Source organism: Sphaerodactylus townsendi, linkage group LG05 (genome assembly GCF_021028975.2).
Source record: "Sphaerodactylus townsendi isolate TG3544 linkage group LG05, MPM_Stown_v2.3, whole genome shotgun sequence".
Classification (NCBI taxonomy): domain Eukaryota; kingdom Metazoa; phylum Chordata; class Lepidosauria; order Squamata; family Sphaerodactylidae; genus Sphaerodactylus; species Sphaerodactylus townsendi.
The window spans coordinates 65189918-65215184 of NC_059429.1; the positions used below are offsets into that span (position 1 = coordinate 65189918).

The 25267-nt window shown below is 43.3% G+C and overlaps 1 protein-coding gene across 1 annotated transcript; it reads left to right on the forward strand.

The window, feature by feature from the left end:
• The first annotated feature begins 500 nt into the window (after positions 1-500).
• Positions 501-24378, forward strand: DHCR24 (24-dehydrocholesterol reductase). Its single transcript, XM_048497992.1, has 9 exons — positions 501-1314; positions 2208-2363; positions 9683-9788; positions 10196-10314; positions 10633-10896; positions 13294-13437; positions 15969-16166; positions 21735-21917; positions 22382-24378. Exons 1-8 carry the CDS (start codon positions 1084-1086, stop codon positions 21864-21866), a joined length of 1350 nt encoding a protein of 449 aa, XP_048353949.1. The 5' UTR covers positions 501-1083; the 3' UTR covers positions 21867-21917; positions 22382-24378.
• The last annotated feature ends 889 nt before the right edge of the window (positions 24379-25267 follow it).

The window sequence follows — 25267 nt, forward strand, 5'->3', positions numbered from 1 at the left end:
AGGGAGAAAGGACAACAGTGTCTTCACTTTATTGTTGCATAAACTTTTTAAAAAACGAGCCCTGTCCTTTAGAGGCAAGAAAGCCCCAGTTAGTGCTTATCTACACAATTCTTTTGTCACAACAGACTTGACACAGGAATTGTTCTGAACTAGGCGAGAGAGGGAAACACCCTCAGGGTCGTTTCACAATGAATTACTTCTCAGGTACTAACGCACAGGGAGGCAGAGCACTTTTTCAGACGGACGAGTGGCGTTTCTGTCAGAGGGAGTCTCTACAGGTGTTGGCGGCAGCGTGCCGGTCCCCAAAAAGAGAGGCGGCCACCACATCAGCACCTCGTCCCATCCAGCCAATCGCCCCTCGCGGCGCCTCATCCGATCCCAACGGCTCCTTTCTAGTGGCTGGACATCATCCCTCTCCACACTGTTGAGGAAGCAGTTCAACCAATCAGGAGGGGAGCGTGCAAGCGCTCGAGCTGCGTGGCGGAGCAGCGGCAGTTAGAACGGGAGGCTGGTCCTGGGTGCCTTGTGTGTCTTTTGAGGAATAAGAGGAAGGGGAACCGGCGGGGAGAAAGGAGGGCAGTTGGGGACGTCGCTTCAGTCAGCGAGGCCTGGAGCCGGTTACATCCACAGGCTTCTGGTCAGGGGGCAGAGAGTTCAGAAAGGGTCTGCGTGGAGGGAGGGAGGGAGGGAGGGAGGGAGGGGGTCGCGGTTCTTTTGATCTGTATAAAGCGGCTTCTTCCTCCTTGCCTCCCCTGGTTCCGAAGTAGAGTGTCGTTGGAGGGCGAGCGTGTCTGCAGCTGGGACGAGGCGCTGGGTCAGGGTCCGCTGCCGTTGAAGCGTGGCAAGGGAAGGGGCGTTGAGGGAGTTGGGGTCGTCAGCCAGGAGAGTGGAGTGGGGTCCGTGCGTTTTGCGCCCCCGCCCCCCCCCCCCCGTTGTTGGAACAGGCGTTGGGTCTCGCTTCGGTCGGGGGGCGCCCAGTTGGCAGGTGTTTGCCGCAGTTGAGGGCCATCCGGAGTTGAGAAGATTTACAGATTTAGTAGAGGGCTGATTTTAGTGAAGGTGTGATTCGCTGACCGGCCCAGGATGGCGCCGCTGCTGTCTCTAGGGATCGGGCTGTTGCTGCTGCTGCTATGGGCTAGGTACAAGGGGATAGAGTATGTGCTGGTCCATCATCGTTGGATTTTTGTGTGCCTCTTCCTGATGCCCCTTTCAGTCCTTTTTGACATTTGCTATCAGTTCCGCGCTTGGGCTGTACAGAAGCTTCACAGTGCTCCTTTGCAGCATAGCCAACGGGTTCACCACATCCAGGCACAGGTGAGACTGGAGAGTTGTGGGAACGAGGGAAAAACCACTTTTGATATAGAATGGGGAAGTATGTTTAGTTCTGGTGAGATAGCCCATGTGTCCCTAACTCTAAAAATGAAACCTATTTGAGAGTGGCATTGAAAAAGGAGTTGTATTTGTTTATTAATAATGTGTTGCCTTATATTTTCCAACTCCCCAGAAATTGGGCTCAGACAACACAGTGTTTTCCTTGTGACCTGTACAGAAACAATGGGATGGAGGATGCAAAATCCTGTCCCAGATGTAGTGTTGCAACTTCATGTGTTGATCGGATTACTTATTTGTTGAACATATGTAACTTCTAGGTATCTTGCAGAACTGGGGAATTGTAAAGAAAGCGTTCAATAAATGTGAGGGAGAACCAACATCCAGTAATTTTTAAGGATAGTCAAGGTAATATAGGACTTGGGTGCTGTGTGGTTTCCGGGCTGTATGGCCGTGTTCTAGCAGCATTCTCTCCTGACGTTTCGCCTGCATTTGTGGCTGGCATCTTCAGAGGATCTGATGTTGGGAAAGCAAGTGGAGTATATATCTGTTGGAGTGTCCACTTGCTTTCCCAACATTAGATCCTCTGAAGATGCCAGCCACAGATGGTATGCAATCCGCCAGAGAGAGAATGCTGCTAGAACACGGCCATACAGCCCAGAAACCACACACACAGTAGCACCCAAGTGGGGATTCCGGCTTACAGGAAAGCTCCTCTCTCGACAATACATTAATATAGGACTATCTATAAATAAGGAACAATTGCTTGTGCATTTTGCTATGTTCTGTTTAAACGGCATCAATTTTATTGTAAACAGTTTCAAGTCAGAAGAACACTTTGAATCTTTATGTGTGATTGCTCTTTTTTTCTCATGGAGGTGCGGAAATGGAAAAAAGAAGGCCAAAAAACATACATGTGCACTGGTCGTCCTGGCTGGCTCACAGTATCTCTTCGTGTTGGAAAATACAAGAAGACTCATAAGAATATATCCATCAATTTGATGGATATTTTGGAGGTTGATATTGAAAGACAGGTAGGTTTGAAACTTGCCTTTACATTTAAATTGGAGTTTTGTTTTAAGGGATTCAGGTCTTAAGTTACATATAATTGAAGCCACCAGTTCTTGTACACTGTGATTTCCATTCTTTAATATACCTAAACCAATTGATTTGGTTTCAGCTCATTAGGAGAAACTACACTTAGACACAGGACTTCTAAAGTAATTAATTGTTCACTTGTCCCTTTGATATACTGGGATAATTTGCAGTTTGGTTCTTTTAAATGCAGGTTTTTCAGATCATGTGACTTTTAGATGTCAATGAAAGTAGTACTTACTGGGGACTTGAAACCCACTGTTTATTAGATGTTAAACAAGGTTCTGTAAATAGAATGGTTCTTGTTATGCCAACCTTACAGGACTTCTAATCTAAAACTAACTTCTTATAATCATTTTTTATACTAAACACATATCTTAAATTACCATGTCCTTTCAGCTTTGAAATGAAAATATGGAAACCTAACACTGGAGTGGCCATAAAAAGTTGAAGTAAAAAAATTGCTTTAAAAAAGTACAAATTCCTAAATGTCTTTCTGCATTGACTGTTGGCTGAAATAATTAAGGCAACATCAAACATGGCTTTGCCCAACAGTATATTTTATGCAAAGTCTATCTGGCCTTCCAATAAGAGTGTATTTGTTGGGATGCTTATGGATTTGGTAGCTTAGTGATTTACATATTTCATTTATACCCCATCTTTTCTCCCAGTGGGAACCTAAAATAGCTTGCCTAGTTTTCTGTTCTTTTATCCTTACAACAACCATTTGAGGGAAGTTACACTGGAAGTGCATCACAGGCCAAAGGTCATAAGAACATAAGAACTAGCCTGCTGGATCAGACCAGAGTCCATCTAGTCCAGCATTCTGCTACTCGCAGTGGCCCACCAGGTGCCTTTGGGAGCTCACATGCAGGAGGTGAAAGCAATGGCCTGTTGCTGCTGCTGCTGCCCCTGAGCACCTGGTCTGCTATATGCGCATTTGGCAATCTGGAGATCTACAGGACTAAGATTGGTAGCCATAGATTGACTTCTCCTCCCGTAAATCTGTCCAAGAAGCCCTTTTAAAGCTATCCAGGTTGAGGTGGCCCATCCACCACCTCCTGTGGTAGCATGTTCCAAACACCAATCACACGCTCATGGAAGAAGGTGTTTCCTTTTTTTATTAGTCCCACTTCTTTCCCCAGCATTTCAGTAATGAATGCCCTCTGTTCTACAGTGTATTGTGAGAAAGAGAGAAAAATCTCTCTGTCCATCATTTGTTCTCTACCCCATGCATAATTTTTTTATAGACTTCAATCATATCCCCCCCTCAGACGCCTCCCTCCTCCAAACTAAAGAGTCCCAAACGCTGCAGCCTCTTCCCTCATAAGGAAGGGTGCTCCAATCCTTCAATCATCTCCGTTGCCCTTCTCTCTGCACTTTTCTATCTCCTCGATATCCTTTTTTTTGAGATGTGGCGCACTAGAACTGAACACAGTACTCCAAGTCGCGATTCGCACCACTGCTTTATATAAGGGCAAGAACCAATCCTTGCAGTTTTATTATCAACCTCCTTTCCTGTAATTATCCCCAGTATAGAGTTTGCCTTTTTCACAGCTGCCATTCCATTTGAGTTGACATTCCCATGGAACTATCCACTAAGACGCCTAAATCCCTTTCCTGGTCTGTGACTGATAGCACTGACCCCTGTAGCATCAATAATGTGAAGTTTTGGATTTTTTGCCCTATGTGCATCACTTTACATTTAGCTACATTGTTGAACTGCATTTGCCATTTCCTAGCCCACTCCACCTAATTTATCAAGGTCCGCTTTGGAGTTTCAAGCAATCCTTTGTGGTTCTTACCACCCTACATAATTTGGTATCATCTGCAAACTTGGCCACCACACTACCCACCCCTACTTCCAGGTCATTTATGAATAAGTTAAAGCGTAATTGGTCCCAAACGGGATCCTTGGGGACACCACTCCCCCTACATCTCTCCATTGTGAGAACTTCCCATTTACACTCACCCTTTCGTCTCCTGTTCCTCAACCAGTTTTTAATCCAGGGAGGGACTTCCTCTTATTCCTTCATTGCTGAGTTTTCTCAACAGTCTCTGGTGAGGAACTTTGTCAAAAGCCTTTTTGAAATCCAAGTAGACAATGTCCACTGGTTCCCCTTATCCACATGTCTGTTTACACCCTCAAAAGAACTCTAGTAAGTTTAGAAGATTGTGGACTTTGCCTCTGCAAAAGCTACATGCTGACTCTTCCTCATCACTGTATTGCTGTTCTACCATGTTTACAATTTTTAGCTTCTTTAATGATAGATTCCTACTAATTTACCAGGAACAGATGTCAAAACTGACTGGCCTGCTTAATTTCCTTGGTCCCCCTAGACTTTCTTAAAGATTATGTGACATTGGCACATCTTCCAGTCTTCAGGGATGGAGCCCCTGATTGTCCAGGGATAAGCTGCATATTAAAGTGAGAACATCAGTAATTTCTACAAGTTTTGAGCCTTTAAGAACCCCTTTGGATGAGATGCCCAATCTGGAGCTAGGGGATTTGGTAGCATTTAGTTTATCATCATGGCTGCCAGAGACTTCTTCCTTGTCTGCCACCACTATCTTCGGGCTTAGTTCCTCCTGATCTCACCTCCTAAGAAGCTTGGGTTCAGGTGCAGGAATTTTCTCACCGCCTCCTCTTGGGTGAAGACAGATGCAAAGAAATTCATTCAGCTTCTCTGCAGTCTCCCCTGTCATCTTTTAGCAATAACCTTTTGTTCCTTCATCATCTAATGGGCCCTACCGCTTCCTCATTGGCTATCCCTGCTTTTGATGTACTTGAAGAACTGTTTGTTGCTAGTCTTGATGTTCTAGCAGCCCATCGCTCCTCATAATCCTTTTTTTTTGCCTCCCTTCCCTTTACAGCTAACTTGCTTCTTCTCTTTTGCCACCATTTGTGTTCTCTCTGGTATTCTTCATCAGTTAAGTTGGGACTTCCATTTTTCTAAAAGACATCTTTTTCCTAATAATTTCCTCAACCTCCCTATTGTTAACCATGGTGGTTTTCCTTTGGACTGTGCTTCTTGCCTTCTCCTAACTCATGGAACACATTCCAGCTGAGCTTTAAGACGGGTAGTTTTTAAATAACCCTCCAAGCACCTTTGGACATTTTTGACTCCTCTTTGATTTTCCCTTTCAGCTTCCCAAGTGCACTATCCCCCCTCATCTTTGAGAAATTCCCTTTCTGAAGGCTAATGTAACTACATTAGTAGTTGTCACTTGTTACTGCATGCCAGAGATACCTGAATCTGACAGCATTGTGAGTCGCTGTTCCCTATCGACTCCAACAACACTGGACTTCCCGCATCAGGTCCCTGGTCCCATATAGAATTAGATCTAGGATCCACATCTCCCCTGGTTGGTTCTACAACCATCTGCTCTAAATACAGTCATTTAGCATATCCAGGGAATGTTCTCTCCTTACTATGACCTGGAAATACGCATTTTTCCAGTTTATATGGGGATAGTTAAAAGTCGCCCACACCAATGGTATATTTTTTGCTTTTGTTGGCCTCTCTAATTTCTTTTTCCATCTCAGAAACCTCTGATCACCCAGCAAGTTTCCATGGCAGAATGGGGATTGGAACTAGGCTGTCTTTGTCTGGCATTCTAAACACTATACCATGCTGTGCATACCCAGACAAAAATGTATTCCTTGTACTATTTACAAATCTGAACCTCCATATGCTTTGCAGAAAAAGTGAAGTTGCATTTATTTATAATTTATTTTCTGTCTCGTTGTAATTAAGGATTTTTTATAGTGTTAGAAAAATCAGTTTACTGTGAGAGTGATTTCTCTTGTCATTGACTTCTATATTCCCTGAGATATGGCACCTGAACGACAGAACATTTATGCCACTTTAAATCAGTATGGAAATTAACTGTTAGATTGGCCGTTCCTTCATTACAGTTCTGAATTCTCTTTTCACTCCCTCCTATTGCTGCCTCACCAATTTGCATTTTGGTGCTGTACTAACCTTTCTACATCAGTGTTATTACTCTTAATATCTGTCCTGTCTCATTTTAAACTATTCATTAAAACTTACAGTGCAATCTGGGGCAGGGGGCAACTGCCAAAGAGGTGATGTGACCCGAGCACCGGTGTAAATGCCACTTGCGCTGGTGGAAGAAGTATTTACATCAGTAATCCTAGGGGACACGTCGCCTCCCGAATAGTAATTCTCAAAATGAGCATGCCCTCATGTGGACATTTGCTGTAAAGGCAGGAACTTCCTTTCATTTGTGGGCGGGGGGGGGGGGGTGGTAAAGTCCTGTTTGGAAGCAGATTCAACCTCCAAAATCTCTGGCCTGCAACATTTATTTATTTTTCAGTGTAATTAACCACACACAGACATACATACACTGCCTTTCTGCTCAGTCAGGGCCACCAAAGCATCTAACAATTAAAACAGCATAATAAAATATATAACTGATTTAAAAAGAGCTAAAATGCATATTAAAACACTAGGCAGGAAGGAGGATCATTGATGGAACACAAGACACAATTTAGAAAGTCTTCACCCACTGGTGTATTAGCCCACCTAACAACTAATGGACAATTAAAAACTAATTTGCATAAGCTTGTAATCTGTGGCTCTTAAGGCATATCTAAACCAATCAAAACAAGACTTACACATCTATTTGAGTGTAACAGAATCTCACAATGAAAAATAAAATTTCATAATAAAATTTGAGCAATTCTTATTCTTGCTGTGGTGGGTTTTCTGGGCCATATGGCTGTGGTCTGGTAGTTTTAGCTCTTAGTTTTTTGCCCTCATTTTAGCATTGGCTGACAACCTGTTATTTTCAATGGGATGACTTGTATGAACAGATGGATGAGGTGACCATAAGAAGCCCCCTCAGCCCTGTTATAGCTAATTTTTTCATGAAACACTTTAAAAAACATGCCATAGAATTGGCATCCCAAAATCTGACAGTATGGTTCCAATTTGTGGATGATACTTTTACAAGTTTGGCCCCATAGCAAGGAGGAATTGATGAAAGTTCTGGGCCACTTTAACATCACTACCCTAACAGTCAGTTCATCATGGGGAAAGAAAAAGAGGAGAAACTGCCGTTTCTGGATGTCATAGTGATCTGAAAAACAAACAAAAAATCAGAATTTTATAAAAATGAGAGAAAATATACAACTGAGGAAGAACAGCCCTCCACGCAGAAGGTATTTCTGCCGTACATCAAGGGAATCACAAACCGAATGCTAGCATAAGTTTGCACTGGCAAATGTAGGCATTCCCATGCTGAAAGGACTCAGTAACTGACTAATGCCAACTCTGCCCCCTAGCTTCTACACTGGAGATGCACTGGCATATATTGCCACTGTGGCTCCTCTGGCACCATTTGTGGGGCAGTTGCACAACTTCCCAGTGCCAACATAAGTGCTTCTTATGCCAGCAAAAAAAGGCATTTATGAGTTCATACCACCTCAGCATTTTCAATCTCCCTTATAGATTGCCCTGCTAATTTAAAGAAAGGCTTCTTAACTCCAGCCTAAGCTATTTTCAGTGCAGTACTCAACTGAAGAGCTTGAAGTAACTGACAGTGCCTATTCATTCTGCAAAGTGCCTTTTCTTATGAGTAACTACTACTCCCACTCAACCCCAAAATAGCTCTTAAAATGTGCAAGTTGGAAGGCCAGAAATGAGCCATACAGATGTATTTATGTCAGAAATGAGCCATACAGATGTATTTATGTATTCATTTGTGCATTTCGGCTCCCCCATGGCCATTTTCACTCTGACTGACTACTATTGTGACCATACTCCCTCTTTTATCTCCCTTCTGGCCAACCATGCCTAGACCTTGTGTACTGTTTGTAAATTTTGAAATGTTGGCATGTTCCTAAACATTGCATAATACCTCCTTAGCAGAACTAGATAGAAGTTACAATTCTTTCAGCCAGTGCTTACTAAATACTTAAATACTTACTAAATACTTACACTGACTCATCACTTATAGGTCTTTGGACAATCTGCAATATGGTTAAAAGCATAATGAACAATAATTAAAATGTGGCTGTAGAAACTAAAAAAAGTTATAACTGTCAGACCAGACCTCATATCTGGCCCTGCGCAATTACGTTTATAAAGACTGATAAGGAAATAATACCAAAGAATCAGGCTTTAAACAGAAATATTTGTTTTTACTGTGCAGAGTTAGATCTCTGACAGGGTGCTTTCTATAAGAGTCACACCTAACCAGACAAAGATCTTCAACTTTTATAGATACAAAGAATACATACGTCATATTTTATAATCATACCAGCACACATAGCCCATATAATCGTATTTCTCCTTCATATGCTTTCTTCTTTAGCATTAAAATCAAATTGGCTTGTCTGTCTATTTCTTGTTACACAAAAGCTCCATGTCCCCTTCTGCCCATTTGCAAGGGGCAGCAATAAACTGAATTCTGGTTTTCAATCAAGATAGCCAGTTCCCAGCATTCCTAAGGGTGGGTTTGCCCATAGAGAAATACATCTTTAAGGTGTAAGGATTTCACATACAACTTATTCACTTTAAAAAGTTAAAAATGATTTTGACAATTAAAATATGTGATTCTAGTAGAATACATGTTTTATATATATATCATTATTATTTCAGTGTTCATTAAAATATAGAAAAACACATTTTCAATTATCTGATCAGATTCATCTCTCTTCTTTACCTTTGATCTGTTCATTTTTGTGTTTGTTCACGTAGGCCATCTGATCTATTTGGGTAGGCCTAAATGGTCTATTAGATATTCTCTCTCTTACATCTCTAAATCTGTTCTGCAGTGTTACAAACTCCTTAGTGACAATATATTTCTTAGTGGTATAATCTTTTGCTTGTCTGCATAACCAGTTGACCTAGAGAGAAAACCCTCCTGAATCTCTGGTTATATAAATCCCTTATTCTTTAATATCAAATACAATTTTAGGCCTATTCTCCATTCTCACATAGCTGTTTATTCCATTCTTGTTTAAAGAAAAGAAGATTCCAAAACTGCACCCAGTAAAACTCACTCCCACATGCAAATTGCTAAATGCCTAAGAGAACAAAAAATCTTTACTTTGCGGTTAAAATTCAGAAATGATGAGTATCAAATAGCAATGGAATACAGGGGAGAGTCCACCACCAAAAAAGGCCCAGGACCTCTGATATAGATTGAAATTTGGGTAGACTCAAATGTTTGTTTACGCTGACTAACAGTATTCAGACTGTGGCATGTAAAATGTGTTCTATCTCAGGTTGTCCGTGTGGAACCCTTGGTTACAATGGGTCAGTTAACAGCACATCTCAACTCCTTGGGCTGGACTATTCCAGTGGTACCAGAGCTTGATGATCTTACAGTAGGTGAGAGAACTTACAAAGCAGGACTCCTGCGCATAAAGTAACTTGATGCAGTTCTACAAGTTTACATCACAGGATAATAGTCTATTAAAAAAATTTCTTGTTGAGTGTTTCCTAAAATGTATTGTCGAAGGCTTTCATGGCCAGATTCAACTGGGTTTTCCGGGCTGTGTGGCCGTAATCTGGTAGATCTTGTCCCTAATGTTTCGCCTGTATCTGTGGCTGGCATCTTCAGAGGTGTATCACAGAGGGCAGGTCCTGGAAAACCCACAACAACCGTTTTCCTAAAAAGTTTCAGAGCTCACGTTGCTTGTTCTTTTTAGAGGTATGTAAGAGTAAGTTTTGTAAATAGCTTTCAACTAAGAGCCAAGTACACTTTAACGGATTCCTGTGCATGGTCTTTTGCTCAGGTGGCTTGATCATGGGAACTGGTATAGAGACATCTTCACATATCTATGGACTATTTCAGCACACCTGTAAGGCCTATGAAATCGTACTTGCTGATGGAAGCCTCGTGAGATGTACACCGGTAAGAGACTTATGATGTTATGCCCAAGGATGTAAATTTTAAAAAGTATTCAGTTAAATTGTTGAAACTTTATCATTTGAACTTTAAGCACTAATAAGCAACTGCCTCCAATATAGGAAGGATGCAGACCCTGCAGAACATCTGGTTTCTGTGTTTGGCTCTCAATAAGACTTCCCTGCACATCATTAGCCTTTTTCTTTACATGTTTATAGAAATATATACATGGTAAATAAATCCTTATTGTTCAAACATTTGATAAATTATGTATCTTATTATGCCTCTATTAATGCAGGATTTATTGTAACTTTTTTTTGGCAGGATGAGAACCCAGACCTATTTTACGCAGTGCCTTGGTCTTGTGGTACCCTGGGATTTCTGGTTTCAGCTGAAATAAATATTGTCCCAGTTAAAAAATATGTAAAATTGCATTATGAACCTGTGAGAGGGTTGAAAGCTATATGCAAAAGATTTAATGAAGAATCTGAAAAGAAAGAAAACCATTTTGTGGAGGGGTTGGTGTACTCGTTTGAAGAAGCTGTCATAATGACAGGAATTCTGACTGATGACGCTGATCAGAGCAAGGTAACATAATTATGTTAAGATCATAATAAGGTGGGATAAATTAACCTCCCTTTTGTGGAGGGTGCAGTGAGATAGATGAGTTTTAGTTATGTACCAATTTAATTGTCATGGACTCTGAGAGGGTAGAATTCTTGAGAATTCTGTCAGAGCGACAGCTGCGGGGAAAAGCAAAAGTACTGTTTTGTTGTTTTCTTGTGTGTTTGTTTGCCTGAGAAAAAACTGGGAAATTTTGGGATACACCAGGGGGAAAAAACTTCCTGTGAATAGAGTTTTTCTTTGCAATTTGGGTAGTGCCTGTTTTAAGACAAGATTTTACTTAGCATGTATAACATGTAAGTCTGAGGTCTTATTGGAAAAATCTTTTGTCATGGAGATTTTTAGGGATCACTGAAAAAAAGGACTGTGAAATGTCTTCCCCACTTTTAAAATGTGATTAGTGTAGAATGCAGTTTTCTCTATATTTGTAACTTCTTGTAGAAAACTAAGGCCCCTTCTGCATGGAGGCGGAAGGGGTTGGGTCGGCGTAATCCACGCCGACCCGACGATGCTGGGACCGTCCACATGGACGGTCCCAGAACCGGCTGGGACGACGGCGCCGCGGAGCACTGTCACCCGGCCCACTTCAGCTTGACCATCTGGTTCTTCAGCACGCCGGCCGGTGGCTCCAGACAAGCCCCCCCCAGCCCTCCGCGCTACTCGCTTGAGCATCGTGAGGGTAGGGGAGCTGCTGTCCCCTGTATTCCCGCGACACGCCGGAGGGCCAGGGACCAGGTGTAAGGGACGGGTGGGAGTGGGGGGAGGGCGCCTTGGAGCCGCTGCCGTGCGAACGGCAGCGTCTCCAAGCCGGCATTTCCCAACAACCTTACTCCCCGAGCAAGGTTGGGAAATGCCGGCTTTGCGCCGGTCGGGCAATCGCTGAAGGCGGCGCTGGCCAGCGAAGCAGCCGCGCTCTCTCGTGCTTAATGGCTCCCCTGGGACGGCGTTTTGGCGCATCCCAGGGTTTTTGGCATAAACCGGGTATGGAAAGGGCCTCTGGCAATTATAGTTTTCAATCCCATCAATGAAAATACCGTTCGGTTTGCTGAGTTCTAATTGCTGCACTTTATATAATTAAATCTGCAAAATAGGTTTAGATATATATAAATTTATAGATACTTTAAAATTTATCCAAAGTTTCTGTACATTTTCCTGGAAAAAAATACTTTCCCTCACTTCTTCAACATTCCTAGAAATTGTACATCTCTTGTCCTAACCATCCCACAGAATAATACTGTACTTGCCATGACTGCTTAAGTGGGAATGGTTGACAGAAGTGGGAAGTGAAGCTAGTTTAAAATTGTGTCATAGCTTGCCATCAGCAAGGGCTCATACTTTCTCTTTGGCGGCTGTTCTTGCTATATGTACATGGTTGTCCTTGTAAACTTTTAGGGGGTGATGCAAGGAATTAATAGTAGTAGACTATAGGTATTTTATTAGGTTGGAGGAATTTGGACTTTTATGGTTTCAATTATGTATTGTAGATTGTCCCAAACCATGGCAAAAGGTAGGATATAAATGTTTTTTAACAAGGCAGTACTTTTCTAACTTCAATCTGTGAGTGAAACTTGCACATTGTTTTGACAAGAAGATAGTTTTCAGAGATCTGTCAAGAGTCTCATGGCTGTGTCTGCTCTCAGTGGCATGTTTGTCTACCATTATGTGATTCAAGCTTAACTGCAGAAGGATCTAGTTCTTTGGTGTAATCTTTTAGGTTTGATGTCTTTGTAAAAATTAATTCACATTGACAAGGGGGGGGGGGAGGAGTGAGAGTACCGTAACCAGTGGTGGGATTCAGCAGGTTTGCACCACTTCAGCCGAACCGATTATTAAAATGGTGCTTGTAAACAACCAGTTGTTATTGTCGAAGGCTTTCATGGCTGGATTCAACTGGTTCTGGTGGGTTTTCCGGCCTGTGTGGCTGTGGTCTGGTGGATCTTGTTCCTAACATTTCGCCTGCAAAGTGTAACAGACTTCCCTCTGTGATACACAACTGAAGATGCCAGTCACAGATACAGGCAAAACGTTAGGAACAAGATCCACCAGACCATGGCCACATAGCCCGGAAAACCCACCAGAACCAACCAGTTGTTAAATTATTTGAATCCCACCACCAGAACTGGTTGTTAAATTATTTAAATGCCACCACTGACTGTAACCCCTTAGTTATCTCTAGTTATGTGGTAGGGTCATTTCTGGAGGAATAATTAATGGCCACACTATTATTTGAGGTGAGTGGCATTGGTTAATTGCTGTTATGGATAATTTCAGCCTTTATGAAACAGTACATTGCAGTGTTCTAATAAATCATGAAGCAAATCAGCATTATTTTTTTACTGTACTTCTGTTTTTTACATTAAGATTAATAGCATTGGAAACTACTATAAGCCGTGGTTCTATAAGCATGTGGAGAAGTATTTGAAGGCTAACAAGACAGGAATAGAGTATATACCAACAAGACATTACTATCACAGGCATACACGGAGCATTTTCTGGGAACTCCAGGTAGGATCTCATTTGTGTAGATTTATTATCGTGCACATATGTAGCAGCTGGCAACTGAACTCAGACCCCCTGTCTCTTTTAACTTGATGGCATCTTAGTTTTATTCCTCTTTTGAGTAATGACCTACCTAGTTGTGTGAAAGCACATTAATTCTCTCAAAATAAATGGCACCGTGCGAAGAATGGGATTTTCCCAGAAATCACAGCCAAATAAATTTCTTCTTAAACTATGCCTTGTGCCCACTTGGACAATACAACCCATCCTAGAACATTTTATGCATATACAGCATCCTCCAGTATTGTTGAGATATAAAGTGATGGTCATAAATTGATGGCAAATCTCAATCTCACATCTCCTGCTGGCTCATAGACAAAAGTGTTTCACAATGGCATTCACTCCCATGTCTTATGGAGAGCCACATTTTCATTTCCCATCAATCAGAAGAGCTACATGACTATAACATGCTCTAGACCCTATCACACTAATCTCAGACATACAGTAATATTAAAGATAGAGATTCTAGTGTTAGAAATACAATTGTTTATTGTATTGTAATTACCTTGCTGTTAGTTTGATACATGATTGTCCCTCTAAAGCATTTCGTTCAGCTCCATATTTTGGCCCAGCATCAAGCACAGAACCTCTGCAGCTCTGTAACATTGATCTATAACAGGGGTAGGGAACCTGCGGCTCGAGAGCCACATGCAGCTCTTCTGCCCTTGCACTGCGGCTCCACAAGCCGAGCCACCGGCTTCATCCTTGCCCGCCCTGCAGGCAGCAGGGCGGGCGCACCAATTGCCCACAGCCGGCTGCGCTGCGCCGTGGGCTTCCCCTTTCGCCCACCTTGTTCAAGCGGGGCAGGCGCTTTCCCGGTGGCCAGCAAGGCCGAGCCGCTGGCCCCATCCTTGCCCGCCCTGCAGGCAGCAGGGCTGGTGCATCCATGCGCTTCTCAGAATGAGTGGAGTAAAAGGTAAAAAAGCCCAATATATACAGTGTTATCTTTATTTTAAATGTCAAAAATTATTTGCAGCTCCAAGTGTTTTCTTTTCCCGTGGAAAACGGGTCCAAATGGCTCTTTGAGTGTTAAAGGTTCCCTACCCCTGATCTATAACCATTGTGGCACTAAGACTTCCCCACTGCAAGAGTTTCGCAAAGGTGGGTTCCAAGTCAACGCTGCTAATCTTAAAGGCAGCAAGGAAAGTACAAGGCATTTTGGCTTCCTATTGTAGTTTCAGTTGGCCTGGAGAAAGAAAAAAAACCATCCTGTCCTTTTGATAGACGTGTAATGTATGGGAATAAAGATGTGAATTTATTCATGGGGTATGGAATTAAATCACATCATCTGCTGAGAGCTACTATGGTGTAGTGGTTAAAGAGAGGTGGACTCTAATCTGGAGAACCAGGTTTGATTCCCCACTTCTCTACGTGAGTGGCAGACTTAAACCCAGTGAACTGAGTTTGCTTCCCTGCTTCTACACATGAAACCTGCTGGGTGACCTGGGTCTAATCACAGTTTTTTGGAACTCTGTCTCACCTACCTCACAAGGTGTCTGTTGTGGAGAAAGGAAAGGAAGGAGTTTATAAGCCATTTTGAGACTCCTTACAGGAGAAAAGGGTGGGGTATAAATTCAGACTCTTCTTCATTTGTTGCAGATGAAAGTGGTATTAAGACCTGTTAAAAGAGACAAGAAAGTTTTCTCCAAGTCTGTGTTCTGCTCTAAACCTCTGTTCAGACACTGAAAATTAATATTTTTGTTATCAGATTCCAGTGAGTGCACTTCTTATAAAATGTCTTTGTATGTCCTGGCAGCAAAGAAAATAAGGTCCAATATAGTTGCTAAGATAACAATTTTTTACAGTTGATTTTATTGGTTATTATATTTTATTGGTTATTATATTTTAATTAATGTCTATTTTACTATTTGCACTTATAATATTTTTTATAATTGTCGTTGCTTTTGTAATGGCCTATGGTGACATACAAATGAATTCATTTATTTGCTTGTTGCAAGCCTGTGTGCAATCCCAACTGCAGGATCCTACTCAGAGCCAACCAGCAGGCTGAGCAGGCCCTATATCAGGAAAGGTTGTATCACTTTTCCTCTCTGCTTTTTCACTTTGTGTTTTGCAAGACACAGTGAGCAAGATGAGCAGGAGACTGGAGGAGAGCAAGTTGGTTGTGGAGAAAAGAGAGCAACATTCACTGTGCCCAGTATCCTCTTTTTAGGGTAGGGCTGCAATATTGGTGGTGAGGTTTATTCTGTCTTTGTATAACCAGTTTGCTCATCTCCAGATAGCTGCCTGGGTTTGGGGAGGTGAATGGAGAAAATGTTGCAAGAGAGGCATTGTTTTACCAGGGGTGCGGGCTCTATTTCCATTTCTATCACGGGGCAGATTATTTTGCCATCATCACCACCTGAAAAATCTGGCCCTGCAGAAGAATCTTTTTTTCAAAGGCAGAGTACAGTTCATTTTAAAATTCTAGTTATATAATGTTCAGTTTGCTCACTGCTTGTTTTTCTTTTTAATAGGACATAATTCCTTTTGGAAATAATTCTGTTTTCCGCTACTTATTTGGCTGGATGGTACCTCCTAAAATCTCTCTTTTAAAACTGACTCAAGGAGAAGCAATGAGAAAGCTCTATGAACAGCATCATGTGGTTCAAGACATGATGATTCCTATTAAAAGTCTTGAAAAATGTATTGAAACCTTCCACAGTGACATAAAAGTAAGAGCATATATCCTGAATCTAAGATTAAGCACCTGTTTAGCAGCCAGAGGGCAGAGGAGGGATGGAAGTACATATAGGAAGCAACAAGCCACTGACACGACTGTTAAGTGTCCGGCTAACCTTATTTTGGAAGCAAACTATACTGTGTATTAATGGAGGGTGTGTCTCAGGTACTTTGCATCTTATCCATGCATGCTTCTGTATACTTCTGCTGCTGCTGTTTATCAAAGAATGGAATAGGTCCTGCAGTGGCTGCCTGTGTTTCCGTTGTTTTAAATTTCAAAGAGTATGCACATGCACAGCCTTCTATTTGACTGAGACAAACTGTAGCAGTGGCTGCATCACAACTTGCAGAGTGAAATGGGAAAACTGGCAGCAAGAGAGATAGACCCAAGCACTGTTCACATATTACAGTTCATTCACAAACCATGTAGAGTGTATACTTGATTTTTCATTGTAGGTTGAATAAAACTTGATGGTGCAGGCGCACAAACACACACAATTCTCATATTGCATTCGGTACATATACATCTGAACACATGATTGAAACTGTGTGTTTATCCAGGTATTCAATTCAATCACCTTTATTAGGCATAGGTTAACATTATAAAATAGGGGTAGCCAAAATAAAATCAAGATCAAAATGACTGAAGTTTTGACAATGCCAGAACTAAGAACTTCGCCAAATCTACAATCCAGTTTATCCAGGTATTGGTCCCTGGTTTCATTTTGAAGGTGAACTGACATTGGCTATCTTACAAACTGATGTGAACATGTACATTCAGGTTGTATGTGAACAGGGCTGCAGGCTGAGGCGAAAGCACAATAATAGAGTCTTCCTGAATGAGAAAGTGGAGATATACTCTTAAGAAGCATTTAGTATTTACAAAGTAAATGCTAACTTAAGTTGTTGTGTCTGTAAAGATTGTATCCAATTCAGTCTTTTATTATGCATAAAGATCACTGCCCATTTTCTGGGACTTCTTCAAATACGGGCTTTCCTCAATGAGTGATTTATCGATTTCATTTACTGATACATTAGAGGAACTTCTCCATAATTTTAGTGGTGCAGAACACTTGATGCTTTCAGTACTGTAGTACTGGGTAAAAATCACAGCATTTGTGAGTAGCTTATTTTGAAGTATGTTCTATACCTTGTCTCATTGAAAAAAAAAAGAACCTCTGTGCTGAACAAATCTGCAGCCACTGCCTGGATCTTCATGCAGTGGTTTGCTCTATGTGGTCCTAGTGCCTACCCAGTTTACCCCCATTGACTCAAAAGTCTGATTGTGACTCAAAATGGCAGGTTCAACAGGCAAGTTCTACTAATAGTCTTTAGAGGCACTAAAAATATCAAGGTAACAAACTTAAGAGTGCTCAGAATAAAGGTTCTGGCACAAGTGGCTCTTAAAATAGCTTTTTAAAACCTGCCATAGAATTGGGACTTATTTAAACAGTGGAAAGGCATGGTTGTCAACTCCTGCCATGCCATCATGGCCACATTTTTATCTTTTGCTGAGACAAGGTATAATTGTTAGATGACTTTTGGAAGTAGCAAAGATTTGTAGTGGAAATGTTTTCCACATGCATTTATTGATAAAATTACTGAATGCCACTGTAAATACAGTACTAGGTAAATTTGACAGTTGCAAAGTTGAAATGATTTTCCAAGGAATTGTGTGAATACGTGTATTTTTTGTTGAAAGATAAGGAGACAACCATGTTGACAGCAATATGATGCAGTCTTCTTTGGGTATGGTAGAGTTTTCAGGTTTCAACTAAAACACACAGTTCAAATATAGATATATATATTTTTAAATGTTCCTTAATTAAATTGTGCTTTGGTTTGCTGGAATGTTGAGTGTATGTATTTGATAGAATCTGGTCAATTACCACATTAAATTAAATCAGATATTTTGGTTCAAATATTTGTTACTGTTGAGACATGAAGCACTTTTAAAATTTTTCTCAGAGCACACTCTGTATAGAGCAGGGGTCCCCAGTATGGTGCCTGTGCAGACCACGAGGCCGCTGACAACTTTTCTGGTGCTCCCCAAGTGTTGTTAGAAAGTGGGTGCAGTCTGGTAGGGCTATTGTTCACCAAGTCTTCTGATTCACAATTGGAGATTTGATTGGCTATTCAGATTTAAATGTTGCTTTGGCTGTAGTTGTCACCACAGCACAAGGATCTGACTGTGTTACTGAAGCTAAGGGGATTATTTTGTGAATGGCTTCACCTCTTGCCGCAATTATTTTTTGCGGCCATTTTGTTGCTGTGCCCACTAAGTCATGCCCAAACTCCCAAGTGTGCCCACAGGCTCAGAAAGGTTGGGGATCCCTGATATAGAACACTGGAAATGTTTAGAGCTTAAACGGAAGAATATGAAGTAGCAAAAATAGGCAACAACATGAAGCGTGCAGCAGTTGTGGGTTGACTGGAGGTTTTAATGATGCAAATAAGCTTGAGGTGAGAGAGATTACTGCGGTACTGCTGGCTTCAATGTCTTTATGGCACATAACCTTGCTTGCTTGCTTGCTTGCTTGCTTGCTTACTTATATTTGCAGAGATTCCTTCCCAGAAAGTAATTTCTATGGGAGAAAGGCATTGCAGGGGGGATTTCTGAGAAGTAAAAAAAAAATCACAATTAAATCAAATTAACCTTCCCTGTGTCTGAATTTTGTCAGTATTCTGCCGTCCAGAGGCATATTAAGCTGAAATGACGCCTGGGGACAACATTTGCTCTGGGTATCCCCACGCTCGGGGGGTGGGGAGTGGGGGCAGCTCAGACAGGCACCGCAGCAGCAGGCCAGCTCCGGGGTCAGCCTGATGCCACGGCGCCCATCCAAGCCGCCTCCCTCCGCCTTCCTGCAGGCTGCCTCTTGCCTTCCCCAGGCCTTGAGGTGCAGAAGCTGGCCTGCAGGGAGGCGGGGGCAGGGTGCTGTGGCGGGCAACCCAGGAGCCGGCCTGCCACCCATCTGAGCTGCCCCTGAGCCCTGCCCCCAAGGGCCTGGGAAGGGAAGGAGGTGGTTTGGACTGGTGCCAGGGCAGCAGGCCAGCTCTGTCTTTAGCTGCCTCCCCCATGCCTAAAGCCAGTGCGGTTGGAGTCATTTGACCCCTGTCCCCGTGAGCAGCCCGAAGTAGGATATGGAGGACTGACAAACATTCACACAAATTATTCATTACTTTGGATATGGAATTACGTGTGTATGCCAATATAGCCCACATGCCATGCCTGTACCTATGTTCATTGCTAGCTCACGCCCGGCCCAATTATTTCGGATTATTCGGTCTCTTACCTCGTTATCTGAGGGTTCTACAAATTCCCAATTGGCTACTGGCTGTGAGGCATTTATGAGCTTTTTTGTGGATAAAGTTGCGTCGCTCCACCAAGACCTTCCATCCACTGTTAGTACAATTAGTGAACTGGAGGCTCCATGGCCGTCTTCAGGTCCATGTTTGGACCAGTTTTCCCTGCTCGCTGGGTCCGATGTTGACAGAGTCCTGGCTGCTGTTAGACCTACTACCTGTCCTCTGGATCTGTGCCCCTCCTGGCTTATTAAAGCGTGTCGGGAGGAGCTACGACCCCACCTTTTGAATATCATCAATTGCTCCCTTGAGCAAGGAGGTATTTCCGGGTGGGTTGAAGGAGGTGGTGGTCCACCCACTCTTGAAAAGACCATCCTTAGATCCTGGCGATCTGGCCAATTACCGCCCAGTTTCGAATCTTTCATTTCTGGGGAAGGTAATTGAGAGAGTGGTGTTGGAGCAGCTTCAGGGCTTTCTGGAGGACGCATTGGTACTCGATCCCTTCCAGTCCAGCTTCCGTGCTGGGCATGGGACCGAGACCGTCCTCGTCGCCATCACAGATATGCTCCGCATGCAACTTGACCGTGGCAGATCAGCACTGTTGATATTATTAGACCTTACTGCAGCGTTTGATGTGGTCGATCATGACCTTTTGGTCCACCGCCTGGCCGTTTCCGGGGCCCGGGGCACTGTCCTTCAGTGGATTGCCTCGTTCCTCCGGGATAGGGGTCAGCAGGTGTGGTGCGGGGACCAGGCTTCCCGAAGGTGCCCACTTGTTTGCGGTGTGCCCCAGGGGGCCTTGTTATTCCCTCTTTTATTTAACATCTACATGCAACCCCTCACTCAGTTGGTGCAGAGCTTTGGGCTGGCCTGCCATCAAATATCATGAAGTTGAGCACCCAGCTCGACTCTGATGGATGGGGGTGGCGACCGCAAACCCTAACCAAGCTCCTGCAGCATTGTTTGGAGAGTTGCTGGTTGGTTGAAGCAGAGCAGGTTAAAACTAAATCGCCGAAGAAGACTGAGGTCATACAGCTGGGCCGGAGTGCAGGGGACACCCGGGGATTTTCGGCGCCCGGTGTTGGAGAGTCATCTTTAACTTACCTCCCTGGCCTGCACAGCCTGGGGGTCCGCCTGGATTCACTCCCCTTTCGCGGGAGAACCGGGTGGCCCATGTCACGCAGGTAAGCTTTTTTACCATCTTCGTCAGATCCGGCGACTGGCTCCCTATCTCCTCCCCAGTTTGACCACCGGTCGCACGTAATGGTCTGCACTCCCGGAAGCAGACCTATTAGCGGCACTCGCTCCTCACATGGGCGCTTTCACCCCAGTTGATCCGGAAGTTGAAACTGGTCCAGAATGCGTGGCGAAGCTGCTGAATGGGTAAGCTCGGGCGAGAGCATATCACCCCCGTGCTGAACCATACACTGAAACACCAGTGGAATTCCGGGTCACCTTTAAGGTGTTAGTGTTGACCTTCAAGGCCCATGATGACTTGGGACCCTTTAGCTTCGGTGACCGTCTCACCCCATATGCTCTTCCGGGGTAGGCCTCTGCGGTTGGCGGGGGGGCAAATTTACTGAGTAACCCCAGCCACTCGCATGATCGCGGCCTGGCCTCTGCAAGACGGGGCTTTTGCAGCCCTGGCCCCTGCCTGGTGGAGACACTCTTCCATCAGAGGTGCAGGCCCTCGCCAGGGATCGCGGAGTGAGAATTCCATGGTAGCGCCTGTAAAACCAGTTCTCAATTCCGCCGGGGACCTTTGGGTGGGGGGCCAGAAGCCGCGGATTCCCCCTCTAGGATTTCCTTGTGTTTAAGCGTACCATCATTGGCTAACGCCCTGATGCTCTATCTAAATGGGGCTACTGTCCCCTCCCGGCCTTGGGGATTGGGCACCATATATTATTGCTGCTGCGGTGCATGGTTATAGATTTGTAGCGAAGGTGTTTCACCACCTTAGTTTTTTATAAACAAAATCAGTTGTTTTTAGTCTGCTGTGTTTAATGTTATTATGTATTGTTGTTGCAGGCCTGCTGTACGCCGCCCAGAGCCCTTTGGGGATGGGTGGTTTAAAATCTAATATATAAATAAATAAAATAAAAAATTGATCATAAATAAAAACTTCTTCTTCTACCTATGTTCATGACTGTAGATCTTCTCTTGGCTTATTGATAAATAGAAATGGTTAATGGTGATAATATGTCGGATAGGTGATTGAGGTCATTATAAAGTAACTTGTTTCTCCAACTTGCCTGTAGGTTTATCCCCTGTGGCTGTCACCTTCATATTACCCGAACTCTTCCTGGCATGGTTCACCCCGGGAGATAAAAACAGAGCATAATATGTGGATGTTCCGGGATCTATCGTTTACCCCAAACAAAACACTTTAATGCCATGGCTTCTACCAGACAAATGGAGAAATTTGTAAGGAGTATACACGGGTAAGAATTTTTAAGTCCTGAAGAAAGGATTCTGTCATAAAAATAATTGGGAGAAGTTTCAAGTAATTAACCCTTGGGAGAAGCTTCTAGTAATTAACCCTTGATTTGCTCACATGATATAGTGGTCACACAAAATGAATTTTAGCCTGTTTTATGTTTGTCAATTTTTTAAAAATATAGTTTTATTCTAGTTATAGATAACTAAAATATTGTTTCTGTGAACATATTCTGAACTGCTTTTTTACTGTTACTGATAAGGCTGAAGTCTTTTAAGAAAACAAGATCTTCCACAGTATAGGGTTGGTTCACTGCTACTGGAATGCATAAGATTGGGTTCAAAGGTTCTGCTGCTGGTATAATATCAGCATGGTGCCTATTACACTGGTAGAGCAGCCTAATCTTAGAAGTGTTCAATGTCAATTTCACCATCATCCTTCAAATGCTCAACTCCTTGTTTTTTTCAGGTTTCAGATGTGATGGCCGGGTGCCTATGGACTCGTGAGGAATTCTGGGAAATGTTTGATGGTTCCCTATACCACAAGCTGAGGAAGGAACTTCAGTGCAATGATGCTTTTCCAGAGGTTTATGATAAAATCTCCAAAGCTGCAAGACATTAAATCTCTAACCTCAACAAATAATCAGGGAAACCGGATTTCAAAAAAACTTACAGCATTTCTTATACAAACTCAATGCTGGTGGCAAGCCAAAAGATGCCTACGCATGGTTGATTTGAAAATGCCCATAAAACACCTTTCTTTGGGAGATATTACCAATTGTGTCCGCATTATATTTTAATACTGTTAATGAATCTCAGTTGTAAACTGTAAGGTTTGCAGCTTAAGTCCAGGGGAGGAGGGGTAGTAAAGTGGTGGCCAGGGACAGCGCTGCCACCCTACCTCCAATTGGCAATCAGTGGCACAGATGCCAGGGAAGAAGGGAAGAACCTTTGCAGCTTCCTGGAAAAGCCCAGTACATAGAGGGGGTGGCTTATGCCGGGCATTTTGGGTGGGGACAGTCAGTGCCACTCAGGAGGCGCGACATTTCTGACCTGAAAAGTACAAGTGAGACCTAGGCAAATAGTGGGGTCCACATCCAGAGGTCTCCCCTATGACAGCAAATAATTACAGAACCATTTGCAGGGGCCAGTTTCTGGGTTTGACCACACAGTGACCCAATATCAAGGTTAGTGGCCCAAGGCCAGCGTCCATGCCACTTTTCACAGCATAGTGGGCACTGACGTTGGCGTACGGATCCTGGTTCTTTCAGTACAGCTGCAGCACCTCCTCCCATTTGGATTGCTCAGTTAGTCATAGCTATAGATCCCTCCATACTTGCATTTGGTTATGTACTATAGGAGGCAAGTGGAAAAGTCTAAAACTAAGTAGAAGAGTAATGTATAACTTCAGTAATATTTCTGATTAGAAAATGCCAGTGGAGTTTTATGGGAGCTTTAGCATTTGGAAAATTTCTGCATGAGTACGTAAATCTAACATGCATTAGATCTGCAATTAATAAATCTTTTTATGTGAACACCTTGGAAGTTGTAACTTGGGGTTAGCTTGAGCCAGCGTGAGTTGTTTCTGACTTCACTTGTTATTCCGTAAAGGTGTCCATGCAATCAGCAAAAAATATTGTTTGCATACTTTGACTGGGGAGAAGCTTAATATATGTTCCCCTGTCTATAGTAAACCACTGTTTTTAAAGTATTTTTGCTTAGTTTCATGCAAGTTCTCTCTTGAAACTGTTATGTTTGGGGAGGGGTTGTATGCTATTTTTTAGTGTTGATGCTTTGGTTACAAGATTCAATTCAATTCAACCTTTAATGGCATATACAAGATATGAAACATTCTTGAATGATTCTTACCTTAAGTTGCAGAAGCCAGATTAACAGGTTTCTAACATGCTTGTTGGAAATACAGACCTGATCTGATGTGTAAGAGGACCAAAGAAATGGTCATTAATTTGTAACTGAACAGAAAAATGTTTCATTTGTTTCTGTGCCTCCTATTTTATGCTTTTTATGTAATGTGAAGAAAATATGGTGGTGTTGGAGTTATGTAGTAGTTGATGTGCAGTAATCAGGTGGTATCTGTTCCTGCCTTTACTACTGACAGATTTTGCTGATATCACTCAGGGTGGTTCCACAATATGACCTTTTTGCCAGTGGCGTATTTACCCAGGGACAAGGGGTACCCTCTGTCCCCAGGCGCCATTTTACCTTAATACACCTCTGCTTTTTGCACTGCTAAAGGATGCCTACTAGGCAGCAAACAGAATAAAAAGGAGGTGGGTACACAGCACAATATTAAGTGCTATGTTCCCCATTCACACAGGACATGTAGAAAGATTGCTATTTGGAAATACAGCCTCTTCACCAAAGGTCCAAGTTTTCCCTGCCTTTTTGTGTTTTGGTTCCTTTGTTTTTTAGCCTGCTAAATACCATTTTTTCTTTACCTGTCTAGGGCCCTTTCCGCACGGCCATTGGGCCGTCCCTGTGCCGGCAGGAATTCTGCCGGTGCAAGGGTGGGGGCCGTTCGCACAGAAGCGTGCGAACAGCCCCCGCAGAGGCCGGTGCAGGAGAGGCGGCTCCGCACGGAGCCACCTCTTCCCCGTCCCTCTCCCACTCACCTCGTCGCCGTCATCGCCCTGTTGGCCTCAGTAGACCCGCCCACGCTGCCCTCCGACCTCCAGGGGTCGGAGGACGAGAGCTCGTCGAGGCCAGCAGGGTGACAGCGGCAACGATGAGAGAGACGGAACGAGCAGCGCATTCCCGGTGGTGCCGTTCGCACAGCGCCGCCGGGAATGCGCTGTTGTTCCAAAAACCTCCCTCCAGGAGGGAGGTTTTTGGAGGCGGCCTGAGGCCGCCCTGGGGGAGGGGGAGGGGAGCCAGGTCGGCGCTGCTGCATTTTGGCAGCGCCGCCTGTGCGAACGGCTCCCTGGGGACAGCTTTTTTGCCGTCCCCAGGGCGTCGTTAATGGCCCTTGCGGAAAGGGCCTAGGTTTGTAACACATAGGACCTAATGTAAATGTTATTTGGTGGGAGGGGGTTGACTACTTTTTATTTTGTAGCAACCCCTGCTCTTAAGTCTTAAAAACTGTTTCGCTCATTAACAGCATGATCATGAAATAATAAAAGCTTTTTTAAAAAAAGACAAAACAATGGCTTTCGCTCCCTAAAAAGTGTGGATCAGCATTTAAATTCTTTTATAAGATTTACATCCTTTCCTGACTGATGTCAGGCTCAGGGGGACTAACAGTTAAAAAGTACAATCAGTTAAAATACCAAATAAATATAATTACATGTTATCTTTTTTTAAAAAATTCCACTCGGCGCCCTATCAAACAGTGTCA